The sequence below is a fragment of the Sinocyclocheilus grahami genome, unplaced genomic scaffold (assembly GCF_001515645.1).
Source record: "Sinocyclocheilus grahami isolate Dianchi unplaced genomic scaffold, SAMN03320097.WGS_v1.1 scaffold1324.1, whole genome shotgun sequence".
NCBI classification, from domain to species: Eukaryota; Metazoa; Chordata; class Actinopteri; order Cypriniformes; family Cyprinidae; genus Sinocyclocheilus; species Sinocyclocheilus grahami.
In genome coordinates, this window is record NW_015506503.1 from 403,797 (window position 1) to 427,785 (window position 23,989).

The window sequence follows — 23,989 nt, forward strand, 5'->3', positions numbered from 1 at the left end:
ACACACACACACACACAAACACAGTTTCCTCAAAAAAGGGAAATCTTTAATAAAAAACAAAACATTCACACATTGAATGTTTTTTTCCCTAATAATGGTAGCTTAAATGTATATTAAATAATGATTCTTACAAAAACCTGTCAATAATAATAATAATACATTTTAGTTCCATGGCACCTTTCATAGATAAAAATTTGGTTTACTGGTCAGAATATAAAACTGAAAAATGAAGCACAAAAATTGTAAAAACAACTAGAATGGCAATAACAGCATTTGAATGAAAGTGAGAATATAAAAGGAAATGAGAAAAAAAAAACTAATAAAAAAACTATAATGACTACAGTTATTTAAGTTAAAAAATAAAGATATGTTCATAAAAAGACGTTATCCAGGTCATATTTAACCCTAAAATCAATATTAAAATAAAATATTAAAAAAGAAGAAATTGTGCATAAAGAAATTAAACCCTATTTTTAAGGCATTAAAAGTTTTGTAGTTATCACAACAAATTTAACCCCTAATTTGAATTACTTCAATGTAAAAAAAAAAAGTCAGTAAAAAATAATTACAGTAATTACGTTACTGTACAGTAAGTAAGTTATTATATATTATTTTGAATTGTGAAGTATTTATACATCATAGCAGTGTTTGTTGTACTGAATTAAATTTAGGGGCCGTTTACACGACAACATTTTCAGCCAAAAACGGGAAACTTTTTATGCGTTTTGCCTGTTCGTTTACACAACAACGGCGTTTTGGGGACTGAAAGCGCATATTTTAAGTGGAAGTTTTTGAAAACGGCACCGTTGTCTTCTCCGTGTAAACACCCAATACTGGAATCTTTGAAAACAGTGACGTCATGCGCATGCCTAGTACATGTTAGGTATGTAGACATGCGCAATACGTGTCGATTTTAAAGGCAAGCGCGAACAAACATACACAACAATGGCGGAGCACATGGTACTGTTGTTGCTGCTCAAGAGTTTGCTAACGCTTCTTCGCTTCTGTGGATTTACTTCACCAGTATTGCAATATTGCACATAATCGCTTCCCTACAGGTACTGTTTACTAAGTAACAAGGTGTCGTGTATACGTGAAACTTTCTAAAAACGCAAGGGAAAAACTTTTCAGTTTTTGACTACATCATTGTCGTGTAAACGTAGCTTAAAGCCCCGTTCACACCAAGAACGATAACTATAAAGATAACGATATTAGCGTCCACACCAGCGAATGATATCGTCTGTTTATTCTAAGCGCACATGCGTCTGTCGCTTTAAATTCTTGCGCTCGTTACAGATTCTGATTGGCTGTCAGTGTTTTATCGTTCATCAGTTGGGAAAAAATCGTTTTGAAAGTGATCACAACGATTTCGTTCCTTTGTATCGTTATCGTTATAGTTGTGGTATGAACTATACTATTCTTTAATATTGAGAACGATTTTTAGAACTATATCTTTATCGTTATCGTTATAGTTATCGTGCTTGGTGTGAACGGGCCTTTAGACTGAATGATTTTCATTACTATATTAGTGTCTATTTCTTATTAACTGTTCAGTTAAGCTCCTTCTTGATCGTGCTGTTTTACCTTTGCTAATTTCTTTATTTACAGTTCTGTGTTCACGTTATGGCAGTGTCCCTTGGGCTTCTCTTCAATGCAAATACTCCTATAAAAAGGAGAGGGGGAGGTTCAAGGGGGTTTCCATGTCAAAAGGCTTCTCTTGAATGAATGTGGGTCGTCAGAGCTAGTGTAAGGGTCCGGCCCATTGTCCACACTGTTCCTAGGTGTTGCGGACTCGTCAGGGTGTCTCAGTTCACAAAGCCTTTAATGGACTGACAGACAATGCATCAGCCTGCGAGGGTTTCTGTGGTACTGGTACATTTAAATTGGCCATGAACTTTGGGGGTGTCGGAAGTTTTGTTGACTGTCTGCAGGTTCTCCTTTCGTATGTTAAATAGAATCACCGTTTGTTGTTAATCATTTGTTGTTCAATGTTAGGTTTAATGTGAACTATGCAGTTAGGGCTCTAGACTGACAGATGTCTTTTATGCCTGTTAAGGTCAACAGGAAATTAAATGAACTTTATTTATTTTCTTATTATCTGGTCCTATTGCACGCAGTCAATCAGTGCACAATATTCTCCACACAAAAACATTTTTCTCATAATATTTAATTAAATGTAATAACTTTCTCCATCTGAAACTACTTTTCTTTTTCTGCTGATGTAATCAGGGCTGTGTGGGTGGGGAAACTAAATATTAACCAATAAAATCATAGCCTAATATACATGATCCAATCAAATCCCAGTAAATAAAATGAAGTCATCCAACATTATTGCCTACGTTAATGCATCACATCGTGCAAGTTAAATGCATTGCATATGCACATCCTGACCTTTAAATAAGAAAATAGTATAAATTGCATTTTTTTTTACAACAACAACCAATTAAATTAGCCCTTGTGTCTTCTGTATACTGCCATAGATGTTCTTTCAGATGTTATATCTGTGTCCTTTTTTTTGTCCTGCCCTTTACCACAAGCAGATGCCTATAGCATGTGTCCCCATGTCTGGTCAGTCGGAGAGGTTTAACGGCCCTCTCAGTCATCTCTGTGATGTTAGGAATTCGTTTTCTGTACAGGAACAGATGCAACAGATGCATTCTAAACATGTTTCCTACATGAATGCATTCTTTTTTTCTGGAGACTCAAGGTTCTCAGTTGTTTTATTTACTGTATGTGTCATCTGTATATCTCAGATTTTTTTTACTAAGATTCCTATAAAGACATAAAAAATAATTGAGTCCATTGTTGAGATACAATAATAGTATAAGAAATAAAGTGGATATGCATATGCTCAAACCATTCAGTTTTGGGAGAAGTTGATGCAAGAATACTGAGTGCATATTACATATCAGTTTAAGCACAGTTTGATACATTACTGACATCTATTATTGTAGGAGACACATGTAAGATTGGTTTTTTTTCTCAAGTGAAACATCTGAGAAGCAGAAGACATAAGCAAAAGCCCCCTTTTGTACTCCATTTAATCTAATTGATGTGTTGGAGAAGCCATTGAGATTTAAGAGATCTCATTTGTGATTTTTTTTCCTGTGAGACTGTCTCTCAGACATCATTGTGGACAACAGATTTACTCATTGTTGCAAGCAAAGAGGCCTTTTCCTTTAATAAGGGATGCCACGGTGTCACACCATAGGAGAAACTGCTGTTTGTCTTGGGATTATTTACCCACAATGCACCAGTGGTCTTATTTCTTTATTATGTATTTACCTTCATGTTATGTTCCTGTTTAACGCATGTCTTGGAGTTATCTGCGGGTTTATTCAGATCTTTTTGGGTGCGATTGCGGTGTGTGCTGATGTGTAATTGATGCTTAGCATGTCAGTCATCTCTGTGATGTTAGGAATTCGTTTTCTGTACAGGAACAGATGCAACAGATGCATTCTAAACATGTTTCCTACATGAATGCATTCTTTTTTTCTGGAGACTCAAGGTTCTCAGTTGTTTTATTTACTGTATGTGTCATCTGTATGTCTCAGATTTTTTTTACTAAGATTCCTATAAAGACATAAAAAATAATTGAGTCCATTGTTGAGATACAATAATAGTATAAGAAATAAAGTGGATATGCATATGCTCAAACCATTCAGTTTTGGGAGAAGTTGATGCAAGAATACTGAGTGCATATTACATATCAGTTTAAGCACAGTTTGATACATTACTGACATCTATTATTGTAGGAGACACATGTAAGATTGGTTTTTTTTCTCAAGTGAAACATCTGAGAAGCAGAAGACATAAGCAAAAGCCCCCTTTTGTACTCCATTTAATCTAATTGATGTGTTGGAGAAGCCATTGAGATTTAAGAGATCTCATTTGTGATTTTCTTTCCTGTGAGACTGTCTCTCAGACATCATTGTGGACAACAGATTTACTCATTGTTGCAAGCAAAGAGGCCTTTTCCTTTAATAAGGGATGCCACGGTGTCACACCATGGGAGAAACTCTGTTTGCGCAGAGGGTGTGCTGTTTGTTTTGGGATTATTTACCCACAATGCACCAGTGGTCTTATTTCTTTATTATGTATTTACCTTCATGTTATGTTCCTGTTTAACGCATGTCTTGGAGTTATCTGCGGGTTTATTCAGATCTTTTTGGGTGCGATTGCGGTGTGTGCTGATGTGTAATTGATGCTTAGCATGTTTTTTTTAATTTTTTATTTGTGACCCTGGACCACAAAACCAGTCATAAGGGTAAATTTTTTTTTAAATTGAGACTTATACATCATCTGAATAAATATATACATCATCAGCTGAATAAATAAGATTTCCATTGATGTATGGTTTGTTAGGGTAGAACAATATTTGGTCGAGATACAACTTTTTGAAAATCTGGAATACAAAATACTAAGAAAATAGCCTTTAAATTTGTCCAAATGAAGTTCTTAGCAATGCATATTACTAATCAAAAATTAAGTTTTGATATATTTACGGTAAGAAATGTACAAAATATCTTCATGGAACTTAATCTTTATTTAATATCCTAATGATTTTTGTCATAAAAGAAAAATCGATCATTTTGACCCATACAATGTTTTTTGGCTACTGCTACAAATATACCCCAGCGACTTAAGACTGGTCTTGTGGTCCAGGGTCACATTTAGATTTTGTTAATTTTTGTATTATTTATTTTATTTACTGTAACTGGTCAACTTTATGTTTTGACTAAATTATTTTAAAGGATCCTGTTATAAATACATTTTTAAGTATAATTTAAGTCATATAATAAAAACAAATTGAAATGTAAAATATAAAATACAGAAAGAAATAATAATAAAAAATAATAATAATTATATATAGCATGTCACACCACAAAATACCAAACAACTACACAGATAATTTTATCATTGCACAAGGTTGTATTGCTGTGCGCATTGACTGCAAGTATAACTACACTATTATTACTGTGATGACAGCACTGCATACTGCATACCATAAGCCAAACTCTCTCTGTCTTTGTTGTTCTTCCCTAAACTAAAAGTAGCATGTGTCAGCATCCTGTTATCCTTCTTACAAACCCGCCCACACACACACACACACACACACACTGACTCTCGGGACAGTGTCATGGTGACTGCTGTGCTCTTTTAGTCATTTGGCTCAGTGGCTCTCTGTTGGCTCTGAATCACACTGAAGTACAAATGTGGCCATCCAGTTCTCGACAACAGAAATGTGTCAACTGTTAGCTCACTATCAGTTGTGAGAAAATGTTACGTTGACTCATCAGGATCTGTGTGAACCTGTGTTCTTGTAATCTAGTGTTGGAAGCTAGTTTGTTTCAGTCAACTGGTTTATGCGGAAAGTTTGTTTTAATAAACAGATTTAAAGAATTCGATTGAAATGGCTTTTTGCTGATGCATATCTAGAGACTTGGCTGGCTTCTAGGCCTATATCAATTGTTATATCTGCTACACTGTCTAAATTACTCAACTTTATATTATCTGTCACTGCTAAAAAGTGTACAAAGATATCCATGCACGTGTTTGATTAAATCTGTTTATCACGGTTTTAAATTATGTTGATATTTTTAGTTCTCTATTGGTTATGTTAAGTGCACATGTGTTTATTCCAGCTTTATCAACTAAACATAATTTACACCAGTCTAAATATATTTTTAGATTTAGTAAACTCTGTCATGCAAAAGTGTCTTGCAGGAAAACTGGAATACAACAAATAAAAGTGAGTTATGTTCATGTGGAAATCCGGTTATTCCTGTTGTATGGGATAAAAATAGAAAGAGATCGGATGAGGGTGAGCAGTGAATGAGGGTATGGAGGGATATTAGATCCCTAAGGAGGAGAGGGCAGCAGGGCAGGAGTTAACCTGCTCATTCAGTAGAGGTTAGCATCGGTGAACTGTGACCACATGGTCACTATGACGCTACACTCACATGGCCCAAACCTTTAAAGCACCCGCTCAGAGCAGCACAGTGTTTCAAAACCTGAATACAAGAATAGCAATTTTGTGCACTGAATGTCCGCATTGAGCTGCTTTGATTATCATATGTACAATTTGAGTGATCACATGGCTAAATATGCTGTTCGGATTGACAGTTTACTTCATTCTAAAACTGCTCAGGACTGCTCAGGGAGGATGTGTTGAATACTCAAAAAAACGAATTATAAAACAACAGTAAATACAAGAGTACAGAGAAAGACAAACAGGTCCGGGTTTTCCCTCTGCTAACTCACTGTCGCGCAGCAAAATAGTAATAGTAGATCGCCACCAAAGCATTGTTTTTTTTTGCAATAGCAGGGTCTCCGGGAACATGAGCAGAAGCACGACCCTTAGCGGTTGCCCAGTTTTATTCACAGTGCGATGGAAAAGAGTCACATTAACTGCTGTGTATTAAAACTAAGGAATTTATCAAACACAAATTTCTGAAACACAGTAACTACTGAAGTGTGTCAGATTGCAATTATTGCAACACAAGTAGGCCTATGTGTTGCATTCTCAGAGTTACCACAAGGGGTGCTATAGCTCATAATTTTCACATTAACATCTTTTATGGTCAGTTCAGGTCAACTACAGTCAACAGTTTGAGAAGAATCTTTCTGAAGAAGTTAGTTAAAGTTAGGGCTGTCGCGATTCGTCGATTTTATGAGACTATTCGATTTTTTTAAATCCTCGACTTCATTTTGCTCGCGTCGACTAACCGGCAAAACACCGGAAGTGGCGCATTTCACGGACGAGAATCCATAAAACAAACGATTAGACTGTTTCCCAAGGCCGCATGATATATTAAACCCATTTAAAAATCATAATTAAGCATAATTGTGAATTCACAAACGCTAAGATTTAATTAATTATATGCAATGCCGTTCTAATACAGTATATGCGCTTTAATTATTTACAGGCGTGTAGGGTAAGTACATGCGTCACACAGCGGCTCCGTTCACAGTAGTTCCACAGGAACTGTTATGATTTACATGTGTGGAGCATCTCAAACTCTTCATCTCTGCATGTTGTTGTGAGTTTGGGTTTATTATAACGTTCATCTGGGAACGCAACGTGCGCCATTTCGAGTTTACATGTTTTGATGTCCACATATTCTTTTAATTACAGTAGCTATAGCATTTCTGTCCTAAAGAAATGGCCAAATATGAAAGATTAAGTGGACATTTGAATGAAATGGTGTTTGGTAAATATTAAACAAGTATTAGATCGGGCAGCAATGTGTAAAAATAATCGTCAGGCCGTTGGCGCCCCCGGCAGGCCTTTGTTGTAATGCTTAATGTACATTAGCTCTATTGTTTATAATGCATTATGTATTTTAACCGTTTTGTTCAATAAAACCATATGATTTCTTGCTTTTGATACTTTATTTGAACTAATTATTATTGCCTCATTGCTATTATATACGTATTTTTAAGTAATTTTAAAAGCTTTTTTTCACTTACATCTATTTTTATTACCACAAAAAAAATATATATAATTATAGGGCCCTATGAAATCCGTTTTATTTCCAAATTCAGTTTTGCTCCATTTTCATTTTTCTATACTCTGTTTTAATGGTTAATTTAAATTGTATTAATCAAAAAGCCTGTCTAATTAATACAATACATGATAAAATACAGTTTTATCTTCACCAAATTCTGTTTTCCATTATTTTCTGGATTCCATTTTAATGGTTCCATTAAATTTTAATAATCAAAAGCATCTCCAATTAATTGATCCAGTATTTTTTTTCAGAAATACTGCACATTTTACATTTTTCTCCTAAATACATTCTGGTAAATACTCCTTTAAAAAGTGTTTTTTATTATATTTTTCTTAGTAGTAGACTAGAACACGTGGATATGTTGTCATTCTTGCACTATAATACTGAACTTTGATTTCAGTGATTTGGACTATGAGAAGGATGCATTTTACTTTTGCTTTAAAAAAATAATTTCATAGAAATTTGGATTTCATTTGGTTTAATAAAATATTCTTAAGTAAAATTGTTGATTTTTTGGTGGGAAATTTAGCGTTTAGATTAATCGATTAATCGAAATAAAAATAGTCATTAGTGGCAGCCCTAGTTAAAGTTAAGAAACAATATAATAGCTAGCTAAATACTAAGCTAGATACCTGAATAATAATAACAACGTTATAATGGCACAGATATTTGATATACAAGATAAATCTATCGCCTCCTTGAGTATTTAAGTTTATTACCACCACCGTGACTCAAAAACGCGCAAGTGTGTACTTTGGGATTGTGCTTACAATATGTTGATGTGTAGTGTACGTATAGAACATTTCCTACCTAGTAGTTTACAGATAGTTAAGTTTCGTCTTCAAAGTCACCCACCCATGTACCTCCTCATGACTCTTAGTGCCAAGTGTATCGGTTGCAATGTCATAAGATCTCTCTCTCTCTCTCTCCTTTTCTCTCTCTAATTCTCTCTCTTGCCACAGTGGTGTTTGGTTACGGACATTGTTAAGCCTGGTTACTGATAAACAGGGTGCTTAGTTACCAGCCCCCGGATGGTTGGCTCTTTTCAAAAGGAGAAAAAAGCATTGCCAGGGGAAAGCAGGAACTTGTGTACATTTGAAAAAATGCAGCCGAATCAGTAGGCAATGCGGAGACATTTCCATAGCCGTTACGAGCACACAATTATTATTGGCTCTCTGTTATTCGGTTGCCCTCTGCCTGTTGTGAAAAACACAGCCCATAAACTGTTTAATGATGTACTTTTTCCACTGCTGACCTCTTTATTAGAAGCAATGGGAACGCTGCCATGAGAGGCATTTAATGTTATTGGTTGTCTGATGAATATGCTTGCAGAATATCGTGATTTGGGCTTGTTGTCCTATGTATAATTTCCTCTTTGTTGTCTAGATGCAGAAGTAACTTGATATACAGCAACATACCTCTCATTCCTTACATAATCTGTGTTGTCCGCCTCAGAAACTATGTAAAATATGAACCAATGACTGCATAAGTGTGTTCATAATAGTTTTCATACCTAATTAATCACAGCATCAGCAGTTACCACTGTCCGCATACACGCAATTAGAAGACTTCTCCCTACTTCTGAGTTTCTGTTGCAAACGTTTTATTTTGCCTAGAGAGGGATTGAGCTGAAATATCTAAATTAGTAATAATTAATTGAAAAAGTTATGTAGCAATCAGGAAATAAATCAGAATTCATCAGACCATGCAACAACAGCTTGAGGCTGTCTACACTGAAAGCGTCAAAGAGAAAGTTCCAAATCCATTTGTACTGTTGTTGGAAGTAGCACAAGCATGTGGAGCGCATCAGAAATACAACGGGGCATCAGTTTACTGTTTGTGTCTCGACGTTTTGCACTGTGCCACATCCGGTGTAGAGAGTATCACTGATTATAATGGGTTCTCTTTGATTTAGTCACGCGTCCGAAGTAGACACAGTGTTAGTAATTGCTACTAGGGCTTTGCGGTGTGTGGAAATAAATCTAATTTGGAAATCTTTATCAATACCCAGCCATATACATTTAATTGCTTAGAAAAGTAATAGGCCATCTCTGTTCATCAAGCCACACAATTTGAAGTAGGCCTATGTCATATCTGTATACCTAATAATGTCCAACATTAATGGTTTTTACAATTAATGAACATCATTAATAATTCCAACACAGACTTTTTATATTTTTGTGTGCATATTCTTCTTTGAATGAATATTTATCAGATATCTGAAAAAGTCCCAGAAGTTGTCTTATAACTATTGCCCTGCGGCTCGCTTTCAGGTTTTGATGTTTTAATTGAGTTTTGGCTTGGCCTGTTTCTCTTTTTTTATCTGGTGCTTTACTCCTGTGGAGCGCCATAAACCCAATTCACCGTCATGGCAGCAGACATCCATCTGAGCCCCCCACACCCGTAGTTTTACCACCCCTCTGAGAGGAGAACAAAGGTTTCAACACAGTGGTTTCGAGTGGGGGGATCTGGGTGGATTAAGGCCAAGAAGAGGCTCTACAGGGCAAGCCAGGTGCATTTTATTTTTCACCAGACCACAGCGAAGCACTAAGGATTCTTTGCTTGCACACATATGCTGCTCGTTCCTGAGACTTTATTGGGCCGGTTGGACACTTTTACAGGAAGACTAGCTTGTTAATTAGGCCCAGTAGTGACATGTTGGAGGTGCTGGAGGGTAATTTGTGATTTCAGTAATAAGGTGAGAAGAAATGCACATGGAAGGCGGGAAGGGATAGAAAACCAAAGAGAGAAGAGAGAGAAACCAAAAAGCAAGAATTTAAGTAGTTGCCTTCTTACTAGCCCTTTCAAGACCTAAAATACACCTGCTAAATACAGGTGTAGACAGGGTCTAAAGCATTTCGAGGTTGTTCACTTTTGTCCACTTCCAGAGGCATTCAAAAACACATTCAACCAGGGCTGTGTTTCCCAAAAGCATCGTAAGCCTAAGTTGATCATAGCTCCATTGGTTTCAATGGGTCTACAATGTACTTAAGCTTACGATACTTTTGGGAAATGCAGCCCAGATTGTTTTCGTAGGGTAGATGCTCATGTTGAATCCATTCGCACAGCCACAAAAGTCAGTTTACTCTTCGCCTGTTGACCTAATGTAAGTAATCATTGTGCGATTCCTCAAGTAATTTAAACTTAGCTGCATTGTACCAAAATACACTGCTCTTTTTTTATAATTGGCTTCCTTTCCCAAACGCTCACAATCATTAACCTGGTTATCTATTGTTGTTGCCATCATCAGTAATTTGTTGTTGTTCTTATCTTTTCATTTTTAATTATTTTTTATATATATTTTTTTTTTCTTTCAACTATGAAACAACGGGCCTTGGCAGTGTTGCTACATTTTGTCATGCTGTACACTGTACACATACCCTAGCATACGCATAAAAAACACAGAATTCTTTGGGCTTAAGAGGGGAGTCTCTCAAGTAAATCCAAACAGAAGTGGTCACAGAAGATGCATTTGAAGTGTATCTTTTCATTTTTAATTATTTTTTATATATATTTTTTTTTTCTTTCAACTATGAAACAACGGGCCTTGGCAGTGTTGCTACATTTTGTCATGCTGTACACTGTACACATACCCTAGCATACGCATAAAAAACACAGAATACTTTGGGCTTAAGAGGGGAGTCTCTCAAGTAAATCCAAACAGAAGTGGTCACAGAAGATGCATTTGAAGTACATTTTAATGCCAGGTAGAAACAGTATGCACCCTAACTTATTACTTGTGATTGGATCACTAGTAAACACATCTTAATACCAGATGGAAACAGGGATTTTAAAGCCTTGCTACTTATTATTGCGAGTCGGTTATTGGTGGTATTAGGAAGATGGGCAAAGAGCATTTTTTGGATGACTACAGTTACAACTACAATTTTAGTTTTAAAGTAGCACTTAAATACACAAACAAACGATGATATGATGCTTGTAAAATGCTTTATTGCTGTGTAAAAGTGAATCAGTTCAGCGTAGCAGGAGCACAGATATCCAAGGCTCCCGCACTTCTACTCCCTAAGGCAGGAGAACTGTTGCATTCTTAATTGAAGAAAGAATTCAGGAAGTATCCCTTGCCATCATTCACTCATTTATGAGGTCTGTCTGGCTTTTGTTCTAATTAGGGGCACCGTTCTGTTGAGGAGCAGGAAGATGAGAGCATTCCTTACACTTCTAATACACTCCTCTCTGCTCTGTTCTACCTTCTCTTTTAACTGGTGGATTCTTTGAGTAGTGCTATAAATCACTCAAGTGTTTAGCCCAGTTAAGGTTTGAATACTTTTGCTCTGTCACTTCACGGAAAAGCACTGAAAGACAAAAAGACGGTTTTCTTTTGAGGTGAATTATTGCCTCTGTTCATTGTAAAATGTTCTTGAAGTTGGGCCGTGTTGCCACATGTTGTCTTCTACCTGTGTGAGGAGTTTCTTCAAATGGGAGCGAATTAATTTCCTGAAGACATTGGGTGTGAACTAAAACGACGAGAAATCTTCTCACAGTTATTGCAGTTATCACCGCCAGCTCTTTGCAGGTTAATGATTTACAGTGCAAAAACCCCCTTGCTTAACAAAGGAGTGTCTTTGGCAGTAGATTTCAATACTGCAGAGTATACTGTAAATATAAGAAACGTTTTTCTAAACAACTTCACAGAGATGAAATCACATCTAGGCTCACATCTCTCTATCTATAGCCTACTCTATAGATGTAAAAACTGACAAGTTAATGGATGTTATAGCAGCTCTTCATCTCACCTTGTTTCTCTTTCAGCCAAAAGCCGAAAATGGCGATTAAACTTCCTAGCCAACTTGATAAAATAAAATAAAACAAAACATTTTAGTAAAATACAATTTATGTTCCATTTGGTACTGCAGTACTAATACTTCTGGCCTTAATTATTGGCATAATAATTATATTTTAGTACACAGGTCTTCATATCACGTCTCAATATTTGATCATTTTGCACAGTAATATATTTTTGTTGTAATTTGAATGACAGTTGCTGGTTCTTTCTGACATTGTCGTTTTCATCTTTTGCATATTCCTTACTCAAACACATGTAAGCAGCCCGTGATACATGGGTTATCATCGGTTACATGCCCACAGAGCTCACAGGAACAAAGGAGCGTGTTCATGTCCATTGCAGGCTGAGCCAGAGCCCTGTCAGTATCTGAGCACTCGACTGCAGACGGATGCTCTGATAAACACAAGTACCTGGCTGCTAAATAACCTTTAGATATGAGAATCCCTCTGTATCACGTTTCCCCTATGTAGTATAATGGAAATTATTATTGCCAATGTTTACAACTTTACAATAGGCAAAAAAAAAGCTCTCATCACTTGATTTAGTTTATGGTTCCAGAAAGCACGTTTCCCTTACTGAAATACTGATAGGCCTCACTGGCTCTTTTATGTTGACATATGTGTTGCGTTGTTATGATTCAGTCTGGTGCTTTTTACCTCAGTGTCACATCGATGAGTTTATTGCCTGAGGGCATGTTTGTATCACCGCATGCCAGCCTACTGTATCACCTGCTGAGCATTTCAACAGGCCAGCTGCGTATTTAATTTTTCAATATCTGATTTCAAATCACAGTCAGCATTCCAGTAATCCGTAGGGCCCTTTGCCTGAGCAGAGGCCAGCAGATTATAACAGGAAACTTGCAGGAGCAATGTATTCATGGTAGGTGACTGTGTTGGCGTGATTTGGAGATAATGCTTTATCAGTAAAAAGAGTCAGGATAGTTCTTGATACTTAAGAGCTGAATAAGATGGCATATATGAAAATGGCATATAGTTTCTTACTGGAATGAGTGTCCGGTGACTGTTCTCATGTTGCTGGTCGTTGACCTCTGGCCCTTTTTAATCCGAGTTTGTTCTGCTTGGTTAGGTGAAAACACCTGGTTTGTAGATACCTCTGACTTGGAAGTGAAAAGATGTTAATGGATAGAATACAACTGCTTGACACAGACAGCACTATGTTACGGGATTGTAGGCAGTGTTAAAGGGGTCATATGATGTTGCTAAAAAGAACATTATTTTGTGTATTTGGTGTAATTGAATGTGTTTATGCGGTTTAAGGTAAAAAAAACCACATTATTTTCCACATACTGTACATTATTGTTCCTCCTCTATGCCCCGCCTTTCTGAAATGCATCTTAGGCATGATGAAGCGGATATCGTCCTCTTTTGGAAGGCCAAACAAAGTAGTTTCGCTTTCACAACGAAACACATCTTCCCACATCGTGACGTAGATATTTGGGGGCGTGTTAGAATGAGCCGTTTTAGGTAGGCGTGGTTGACTCTTAACTTTTATAAAGAATATCTCTTTGGATTTAAGACTTTAGTCTTTGCAACTTTACAGATCTTCTTTATGCACCAAGAGCTTGTAACACTCCAAAGAGAAAGAAAAAATTGAAATCGCATCATTTGACCCCTTTAAAAATTGCGAAAATTTGCTGGATGTTAATTCAAACGTTAAATTGTGCATTACATTATTATGTTTAGTTTGGATCTCACTGAACATTTCATTCACATTTTTTCATGCATTTGTCTCTTGATGAGTATTTTGATTCTTTTTCTCCATCTGATTTTGTGATGTGTTTAGAGAGTCTTTTAAAATATATTTGTACTATGGATCGGGACTGTTGTTTAGCCCTCATTAGATGAAGACTATATGCCGCTCACCATCAAACTTGGACTAATTCAATAGAAAATGAACATGACACTCTCTGTTAACTCAATAAAGATGGCATTTCCAATTCCCAGTCCTCTAAAACCTTTCCACTAATGCACAAAGGGCAGCACTGTGTGCCTCTATCTTGATGTGATCTGTTGTCCAGAGGAACAGCTCACTATGAACAGTCTGTCAACAATGACACAGGGACAGATGAAGAATCTAGAAGCAATCAAACTATTAGTTCCTTAAAGGGACCCATTAAAGGGATCCAACAGTACCTTTCCTCTTCTTATTGCATGCTAAAAGAGACTGAGAACCTGACTGCAGTTTAACAGGAGCAGTGAAAGTTGTCTGTGTCCTCATTTTATTTGTGGTAGAAAAAAAGAGAAATAGAAAGTGAATGTAAAAAGTGAAGTGCTGTTTGATTGTCTTTTTTGGGAATGAGTAACGTTACTCCGTGAGAAATACTTATCCAAAGGGTTGTATCATGTTGTCATAACACGCTGAACATGTTGAAAACAAACAGGCAACCTAAGAACAGGCTGGTGCAGTGTACCAGAAGTATAATGAGCCTGTTTCAAAGATAGACTGACTACTGAAAACCCATTCCAGTAGTCTGTCAGACTACAAATCCATTTCAGTAGTCTGGAAGCTAAAGTGATCAGTTCAGGTTAAAATTCAGTTTAGCAGTCTGAATACTAAATTAACTACTGAATCAACTTCAGTAGTCTGAAAGCTTAACTAACTAAAACAGAATACTAAAAATCCAGGAAAACTGTATACCAACTACTAAAGATTCAGTTAATCAAAAATCAATTTCAGTTGTCAGTCTGCAGAACTGAACACTAGAATAAGTCCTGAAAATTTTCATTTCAGCAGATTGAAAGCTAAATTAACTACTAAATATACATTTCACTGAACCCTATGTTAATTAATGTCACTATTCTGAATGCTAAATTGAATACTGATTAAGATTAAGCAGTCTGAACATGTAACTGGCTACTAAAATTTAGTTTAGTAGCCTGAACACTAGACTAACTGGTGAAAATCAACTTCAGTAATCTGGCAGCAAAATTGAACGCTAGTTTAAGTACTGAAAATTCATTTCTGAACACTAAAGTACTGAACCAGTTTCAGTAGTCTGAAGACATAGCTAACTACTGAAAAGTACTTTTATCATCTAAACGTCAAGATAACTACTGAAAATACATTTTCGTAGTTTGAACAATAGACTAACAAGTACAAATCCGTTTTTAGTAGTCTGGGAACTTAATTAACTACTGAAAATTCAGTTCAGTCTGACAGCTATATTGCAAAATTAATTTCAGTATTTTGAAGGCATTGTTAACTGCTTTTTGTAGTCTAAACTGAAGATCCATCTTAGTAGTTTGAACAATAACCAGTAAAATTTCATTTCAGTAGTCTGAAAGCTAACTACTAAATATAAATTTCACTGAACCCTAGTTTAATTACAGAAAAAATATGTCAGTATTCTGAATGCTAAATTAAATACTGAAGCGGTTTAAGCAGTCTGAACACTATTAACTACTGAAAATCCAGTCAGCAATCTGAACACTAGACTAACTAGTGAAAATCCATTTCAGTAGCATGTACAGTAAAAACAGAGTCTACTTTGAAATCAACCCACCCCCTGCACTCCAGGACTGTTCCCACTGCACCCAGGTCTGTATTGTAATTCCACCTGTTACAGGCTGGAGAGATGTACTCCTGCAGTCTACCCACCTCCTCCCTCTTCCCCAAGATGAATAAAGTATTTTGTGTGCATGCGGCCCTTCTCTAAAGTGCGTCCATGTGAGAGCCGACTAATCCCAACAAGCCAAGCAGAGGCATGCATCACTTTCTATGGTGAGTGGAACAGGAAAAGACACCATGACTCCAGCCGCCCTCACTGTTTTGGGGTTGTTGAGTTGGACAAGACTACCTTTGGCAGCAATGTGTCCCTACTGTCACCCACTCTTGATGTATAAACATGAGAGTTTTCAAAGTCAGCATGAAGCACTCTCTCAAAACTCAAGTGTGCCTCTCTGGGAACTGAGCCTGCTTGTGGCTACTGTAGGCGCCTGCACTTTATTCTGGCTCATCATCTCTTTTCTCCACTATCTATCTTTCATCCCTCTCTCCTTAGAGCTGTTACAGCAGACATCTACACCCAGACGCCCTTATCGGTGCTGGATTAACATGATATGTTAAATGGCAGCGGTTCTTAAATGTTTAGGGAGATTGACAGTAATAGACTTTAGTTAGACTAGATACTCTATTTAATTTGAAGTAAATTAAAATTGCTTCAATGCTAAAACTGAAATTGCACAGTTTATGTTGTACAATTTATTTATTTTTTTTGGAACATTTCACTGTTTCACCTTTTGAAAGACTAACAATACATTGTACATTGGCACCCAACATTACACCATATTAAGCTTTATTTAAGAAAACACAAGCAGTTGTTGTAAAACATAAATTGCATAAATTTTAGGGATGCACCGAAATGAAAATTCTTGGCCGAAGCCAAAACCGAACAAAATGAAACACTGGGCCGAAGGCCGAATTCCGAACACGTTTTTTTTTTCTTCACCATTGCATAAATTAAATAGCCAAAATGTGTTTTTTACTGTTTTGTCTTGCTTTTCAAAGAAAAAGTCCTTCAAAGTGCTTATTGTTTTAGAAATGTTTCTAATTGCAAATTTGTGAAGATGTTTGTCACACGTATCGTGTTTTCACATGCCTTGTAAAAATTCATAAAAGTGTTACTGAGCAACTGAATAGTCTCACTGTTTAAGCGCAGATTTTCCTTGCGCTTTGGAGTGAATGAAGCATGGCTAACAAGCAGATAGTGCCGCAAGCTCGTGCAGTGCTGTTTGAATACATGCAATTCGTGCGTGTATTAGAAAACATAACATTTTGCCATTTTGTGATTTCAATCATCATACAGTAACGAGCAACAACCAGCCTTTCCTCTTCTCATCAAAGACATGCGATGTGGGACTAAGCAGTCTTTCGCTGTCAGTGCTTGTAGTGATTTTTGTGCCTTTCTTGGACAGTTTTAACACTGCCGACATGTTTGCTGCATTAGTGTGTGCCTCTATTTGATCGTGCCATGTCATTGTTCGGTACAATTTGATGTACAATTTGACAATTTTGATATACTTATGAAAATTGTTTCAGAATAAATTTCATAGTAAATAGTGACTGTTAAATAAATTATTGCAGAATTATTTCAATATGCTTCCTGTGGAAGTTGTTCATTTAACAATGGCTTTACAAAGATTTACTTGTGTTTCACAAATGTGGCCCTATAAATGGACTGCACTTGTGCCACTCACAGCCTCATGATCATTTGAATCATGAATTTAGTTGAAATTAATACATTCAAACGAACATTTGAGAGATGCACCGTCCTATAATTGCTCTGTAACTTCCAGATGCGTCTCCACCAACAATCAATAGCCTTTTGATTCTCAGTGCACTCGTCCTCCACTCTGCTCCATCTGTTGGTTTTGAAGCAAGAGGAGGTGGTGATGATGTCAATGAGTTGTAATCTCGTTTTACCCATTCATTAAACGCCTGGTCCCATCTGGCCGACGGAAACACCGAGTATATCTAACAACGTCTCGCCCTCATATTCCCTGCAGTGAGGGCCAGAGGGGTTCAGAGACGGGGTAAGGTGGGAAATTGGAGGTTTTGTGTGTGTGTGTGTGTGTGTGTGAGAGAGAGAGAATGTGAGTGAAGAACCACCCCAAACACAACAACCACAAACATGTTTGAACATGGCCCTCAAAACCTTGCATAAAAGCAACCTCATCTATCTAACCCTTTGTCAACAAAAGCTTGGCAATGACAAGTGAAGTCCTTATCACAAAAACTGATTAATTTCTCTTGACAAAGACAATTACAGCCAGGGTCGTTTTCTGGAAGGCCAAGAATGTTTTCTTGCCTCTCTCAGTGTCATTATTCCAGTTAATCAATGACTCTGAGGCATGTTTTTATTTGAAACACCTTGAGTACTGTGCAAAGTACCAACAGAAAAACATGCAAGTCTCATTCATGGCTTTATACCACCTACTACGCCTAGCAACTGTCCCAATTGTGCGTCTCTGTAAGGGCCATTTTGACTGTAATTTAACATACATTTTAGTATGGATGCACAATCTTTGTGTAGCAAATATTAGCTTTTTCTTAGTACTTTATTGAATACAACCTTATTGATATTCATCAGTTCATCGTTTCCCATAGCTCATTGGGATTCTCATGCCAGCGGTGCATGTAGAGACAGATGCAGGTGTTTAGATCAGTCTGAGGGGCCCGTATGGAGATCACGTCAGCATTTGACCTGTTCACATCTGCGTCCGGACTGATCTTATATACCATCTTTCATGTCACCCCACATTCTCTGGAAATCACTGTTTCATTGTTATCTGTACTATTTTTATATTAATGAAAGCAATTCATATTCCAGTGTAGGAATTCTCATAATGTGCCAAGTCATGAAATGTCAGATTGTGTGTCTTCCAAAAGCTCAGCTAAGTAGGAAATATTACTTGGGACAACAGTGGTCATTACACAAAAATATATAGAATTCCTGATCAACCAATCATAGCAAGTATTACAGAGAGCTGTGCAAAGAGTTTGATTATTATGCACTTTAGAACATTTGTCAGTTCGGTAAAATGCACAAATACAATTGAACTGAATTTTTTAAACTTTAAAATAAATAAATACATACATACTGTACATAACAATTCTTATACGTTCCATATGTCTTTCTTCCGCTCTGATCTAGCCTGTCTTTGCATTGTAGCACTTCTCATTTTACAGCTTGTCTAGAACAAATCGCTTGTTGTGTTCCTTTTGTGTGAGTCACTTTTGATAAAAAGTGTCAATGTTTTCTTCTCAGCATATGCAGTGGCACAAAAACCATGGTACAATTTATTGTCGTATGACTGCACATTTAAACATCTCGATTTGCAAGCAGTGTTATATAAAAATCTTGTATATAAATCTTATATAAAAGTGCAGACACATGGCAGTGAATTGCAATATTTGATTTACTGGTGTATTGTATTACACTTAAAACAGATAATAACAAAAAGTATTGTAATTTCATACACCGGGATACATAACAATTCACACCCTGAGTATGAGTGTGTGTATTTATTAGAGCAAGACAATAGAAAGTCACATGGTTTTGCCTCACCGTACCTAAAGCAGGTCACTGAGTTGTAGAGATGGGAGGGATTCATGGGCGGGGGGATCTTCAAGTGTTATTGGCTCAGTGGGCGGCACTTTTGCTTTCTTTGTTATGATTCAAACTTGAGGGAGGGCTGTAGAATGCTGACGGTCACATTGGCACAGAAACTGATTTTCATTGGCTCCTGAAGATGTGTACCTCACCTACAACAGCTACAGCTACACTCATTTAATGACTTGTTTTTAACATTGTTGCCCGGGGCAGCATCTTGTAATGAAAGACCATGTTTGTTTACTTGTATGCCTAATTTAAGACGGGAACATCTATAGAAATATCCCTGATTTTGAACTGTTTTAACCACAAATCAAGCAAAGCTTTTTAGGATGAGCAATGAGGGTTTTCTTATCTTGCATACCAGTTGTTTAGTCATCCTTTGCCAAAAGAGGAAAACTCATTTCATGCCAGCCCACCCCTGACACACTCTGAAACACACTGCACTGTCCCTCTGTCCGGTTTGTGTCAGATCACTGCTCTTTGACCGGTGTGGATAATGACAGGGAATGCTAATGGCAGAGTTTGTTATCCCATGTTCTTCATGTAATTACATTAGTCAGCTTGAGTTACACAAGACACCGGTCCAAGAGGAAGAAACCATTGTCAATCATTTTGACAACAGCAGGCATGCTGGGATGTTCATGGCTTTTTTCCAATACCTGTGATAAGATGAAGTGCGAGGCATATCGCGCACTTAACAACTTCAAGTTAAACATCAACATACAGCACACTAACACTATTCAATTAAATTAATTTAGTCTATCTGAATGTTTGTGCATATGTGTGTATAATAATAAAGGTTATCATACTGAGAAAGTTTGTTGCAGCCTCATAAAGTTTATACTGTTAGTTCATAAAGTAATCAGTGCTTATTTTTTATTTGTGTTATCATGATTAATGATGTATTGTACTCTCATAGACTGTTATTTAATTCTTGTGTAGAAATTATGATACCAGTTGACAGACTTGAATAAACGATGAAGAAGTATACATTGTCATGCTGTAAAGAAGTACACTTATTTTTATTTATTCACTAACATACACATGTAAAGTTTATCTAGTGTGTTATTCAATATCACATTTAAAGTCAACCTTTGCCTGGTTATTGACAGCAACAGAACTTTACATTGATACTAAGCGAACAGCTGACAGACTAAATATACCGCTCTGCAATGTCAGGTGGAAAAAAAAAATCAGGAAAACACATTCCTTTTTTGTACTTTTGTACAAAACTTGTGAATACTGACAGGATATTGTAATGTAGCGCGTGGGTTAAACTAAGTAAGAAGACAAACATTCTTTAGAAGAAATCTAGTGAAAATTTCTGATGACTTTGAATTATTTTTGTGTAGTTTGGAATCAGAGCAAGAGCTGCTTGTGATGTCGATGATAATACAGTGTTTAAAAACACATTTCCCCACCCTGAGAGAAAAGACCTATTTGCTATATCCATATTTAATCTCAGAACAGCACAAAAACTATAAATATGATATTACTGTTTTGTTAGGCTGGGTGCCAGCAGACGCTTTCATTAGCATCTTGATGCTCAGATGTCACAACCAAGCTCTTGCATTTGTTGCTCATTTGAAACACAAAAGCCAAAGGAGAACAACCGTAAATCTGATTGAATTAGAAATGGCATGTAATCAATGAACAAACTGCATCAGGTTCAGCCTACAACTTATAGTCAGTGCAGTGTGCTTATGTCATCCTGCATAACTTTAGTAGACCAAAAACAGTGCACTACATACCAGACAGAGTTGTGAATGTGACCCATTTACTGGGAATGGTGACTTTCCCACACCCCCTTCTCTTGTGATTTATGGCGGTGATATAATTTAGAGGCACATAACTCAGCCCAAAGACACACAACACCTCCATATTTGAAAGGTCTTAGCCACATTGTTTTGCCGGGGGTATTAATTGGATATACCACCTGTTATGCAGTTGTTCCCTTGGCAAAACAGAACAGCCAGTGTGGTACTTGTGGGAGCTTCCTGTCAAATCCATCCTCTTCACGTGAAAATTGTGAGATTCAGATCAGATGTATGGCTATGCAACTTAAGACTGCTTTAATCGGACCTTGACTATATTATCACAGGCAGTTCTCCAGGCAACTTTGTAATGTAGTGCAATGTTATTACTTTAATATGTGTGTGTTATATTTCTACACTTTGTGATCTACACTTTGTGATCTACACAAAAGTAATTTAGGTTTGAAACTACATGAGGTTGAATACTATCACTTTAACTTTGATTTGGAAATGAGTGAGTTTTACAGTGTAATGTTACAAGCAAAATAAGAAAATACATAATTTTTTGTGCACTTGTGCTGAAAGTGTAGCAAAAGTATGGCCAGTGTTGCATAAAGAATTGTTGTCTGTTGCTAAGCAATTCAACTGCCCATTGACCTCAGTGATATATGCTTTAAATCAACAATGTGGAAGCAACTGTCCTAGCCTGAAAGCGTATACTTGCTAAACATTGTCATTGAGTGTGAAACTCAGTAGTTAAAGTCATGTAGAATCCCATAAGTATTCCAAACATTTTTTTACTTTTGAGGAAGGAAGCATTTACAGTGTTTTACGGTTGTCAAGTTTCCATCATTTCTGAGGTTTTTATAGCATTAGTTCCAACAGAGCAGATGAGCTTGTGTCCTGAAGCAAGATACCAAGATGATCTGTCTAATTGTGGTGCAACTTTGTAGTAATCCCGTCTGTTAACATGCTTTCTTCTCCAACCCAAAACAGTATTTACACTTTCTTAGTGTGAAAAGAGAATACTGTTATCTTCCGGAAGTAGCTGACTTACACCTGAAGCATTTCAAAATTCCAGCATTCTAAGACTAAAGGCAGGTTGTGTTTTCATGGAATGTGAAACTGATTTATTAACAGGTGGTTGTTTTTTGTTATTTTTAGATGGTATCCACCAAGTGACGGCCTTCTGTACTCTCCGTGTGACCATCATCACTGACGAGATGCTAACGAACAGCATCACTGTCCGTCTGGAGAACATGTCCCAGGAACGCTTCCTATCACCGCTACTCTCTCTGTTTGCTGAAGGTGTGGCTGCGGTCCTCTCAACTAGTCGAGAAGGAGTTTTCATCTTCAACGTCCAGAATGACACAGATGTCAGCGGCAACATCCTCAATGTCACCTTCTCAGCCTCGCTTCCTGGAGGAGCTCCTGATCGCTACTTCCCTTCGGAAGAACTTCAGGAGCAAATCTACCTGAACCGAACTCTGTTACAGAAAATCTCCAGCCAAAGTGTCCTTCCATTTGATGACAACATCTGCCTGCGGGAACCTTGCGAGAACTACATGAAATGCGTCTCTGTATTAAAGTTTGATAGCTCTCCACCTTTCATAGCCTCTGATACTGTTCTCTTCAGACCAATCCATCCAATTAACGGCCTGCGCTGTCGTTGTCCGGCCGGCTTTACCGGTGACTACTGTGAGACTGAAATTGACCTGTGCTACTCAGGTCCATGCCGCAACAACGGCCGCTGCCGCAGTCGAGAAGGAGGGTACACCTGCGAGTGTCTAGAGGACTTTACAGGTGAGTTTGCAAAAAGTTTTATGGCAGTGGTGCCCAATCCTGTTCCTGGAGATCTACCTTCCTGTAAAGTTCAGCTCTAACCCTGATCAAACACAACCGAATCAGCTAATTTAGATCTTCAAAAGCATTTGATGACTACAGACAGGAGTGTTCGATCAGGGTTGGAGCGGAACTCTACAGGCAGGTAGATCTTTAGGAACAGGGTTGAGTACCACTGTTTTATGGCATATTGCATTTGTGTGTTTAGTCTGTACACTTGCAGGAATATGGTGTGGGTAGAGTGGTTTGTGGTTAGGGAGCGGTGTTTTGTCAGGAGCTGAAGGAATGCTGAGGGAACCAGAGAATAGAACTGTCAGTCATTTGGGGTAAACCACAAATAGGGAAACCAACAGAGTCACTGCCTTCAGAACCAAAAGTAAGGGTGTCTATGTCACAGGTGGACAAACAAGTGGAATGGTGTGTCCACCTGTGAAAGACTTATTAAGCCTTGAGCAAAGATCTTACCATGTAAAATAAAGTTTGTGTCTAAATGATGAAATATAACATGAAAGACTAGCACAGTGATAACTATATCTGATCAGCGTCCAATTCAGAGGCTCCTCTGCCATTCCTGACCACCTCCCCCTTCAAGGCCAATTACCCCTCTAATCATCTCCCTCAGTACTTTGAAGGTCACAGTTCAACTCCAGATATTCTGCATCCATTATGATGGCGTTGACAGCCTGCCTCTCAACATCTATCCTTTTCTGGCTTTCTCACATTAGAGGGAAATCGATCTGTCTATTTCCCTCCAAGAGAAAGATTATCCCAAGGAAATCAGGGGTCATTACAGGCACAGGGACTGCCATCCTGTTCCCCCACCACACATAAACACCCTTTGTCCAGATCTTGTCTGGACAATGGCTGATATATAACACTGCATGATCTGTGTGTCCATCTTCGGTAAGGGAATTGGTGGTGCCATAGAGGAACTCTTGGA

The 23,989-nt window shown here is 37.4% G+C and overlaps 1 protein-coding gene across 1 annotated transcript in view; it reads left to right on the plus strand.

Annotated features, from left to right (window-relative positions):
• The window catches only part of celsr1a (cadherin EGF LAG seven-pass G-type receptor 1a), a 98,945-nt gene that overhangs the window by 19,818 nt on the left and 55,138 nt on the right, over positions 1–23,989 (plus strand). Inside the window, exon 2 of the mRNA XM_016255259.1 lies at positions 22,372–23,010. Within this exon, the coding sequence (XP_016110745.1) occupies positions 22,372–23,010 (639 nt within the window). The remainder of the gene's footprint in view (positions 1–22,371; positions 23,011–23,989) is intronic.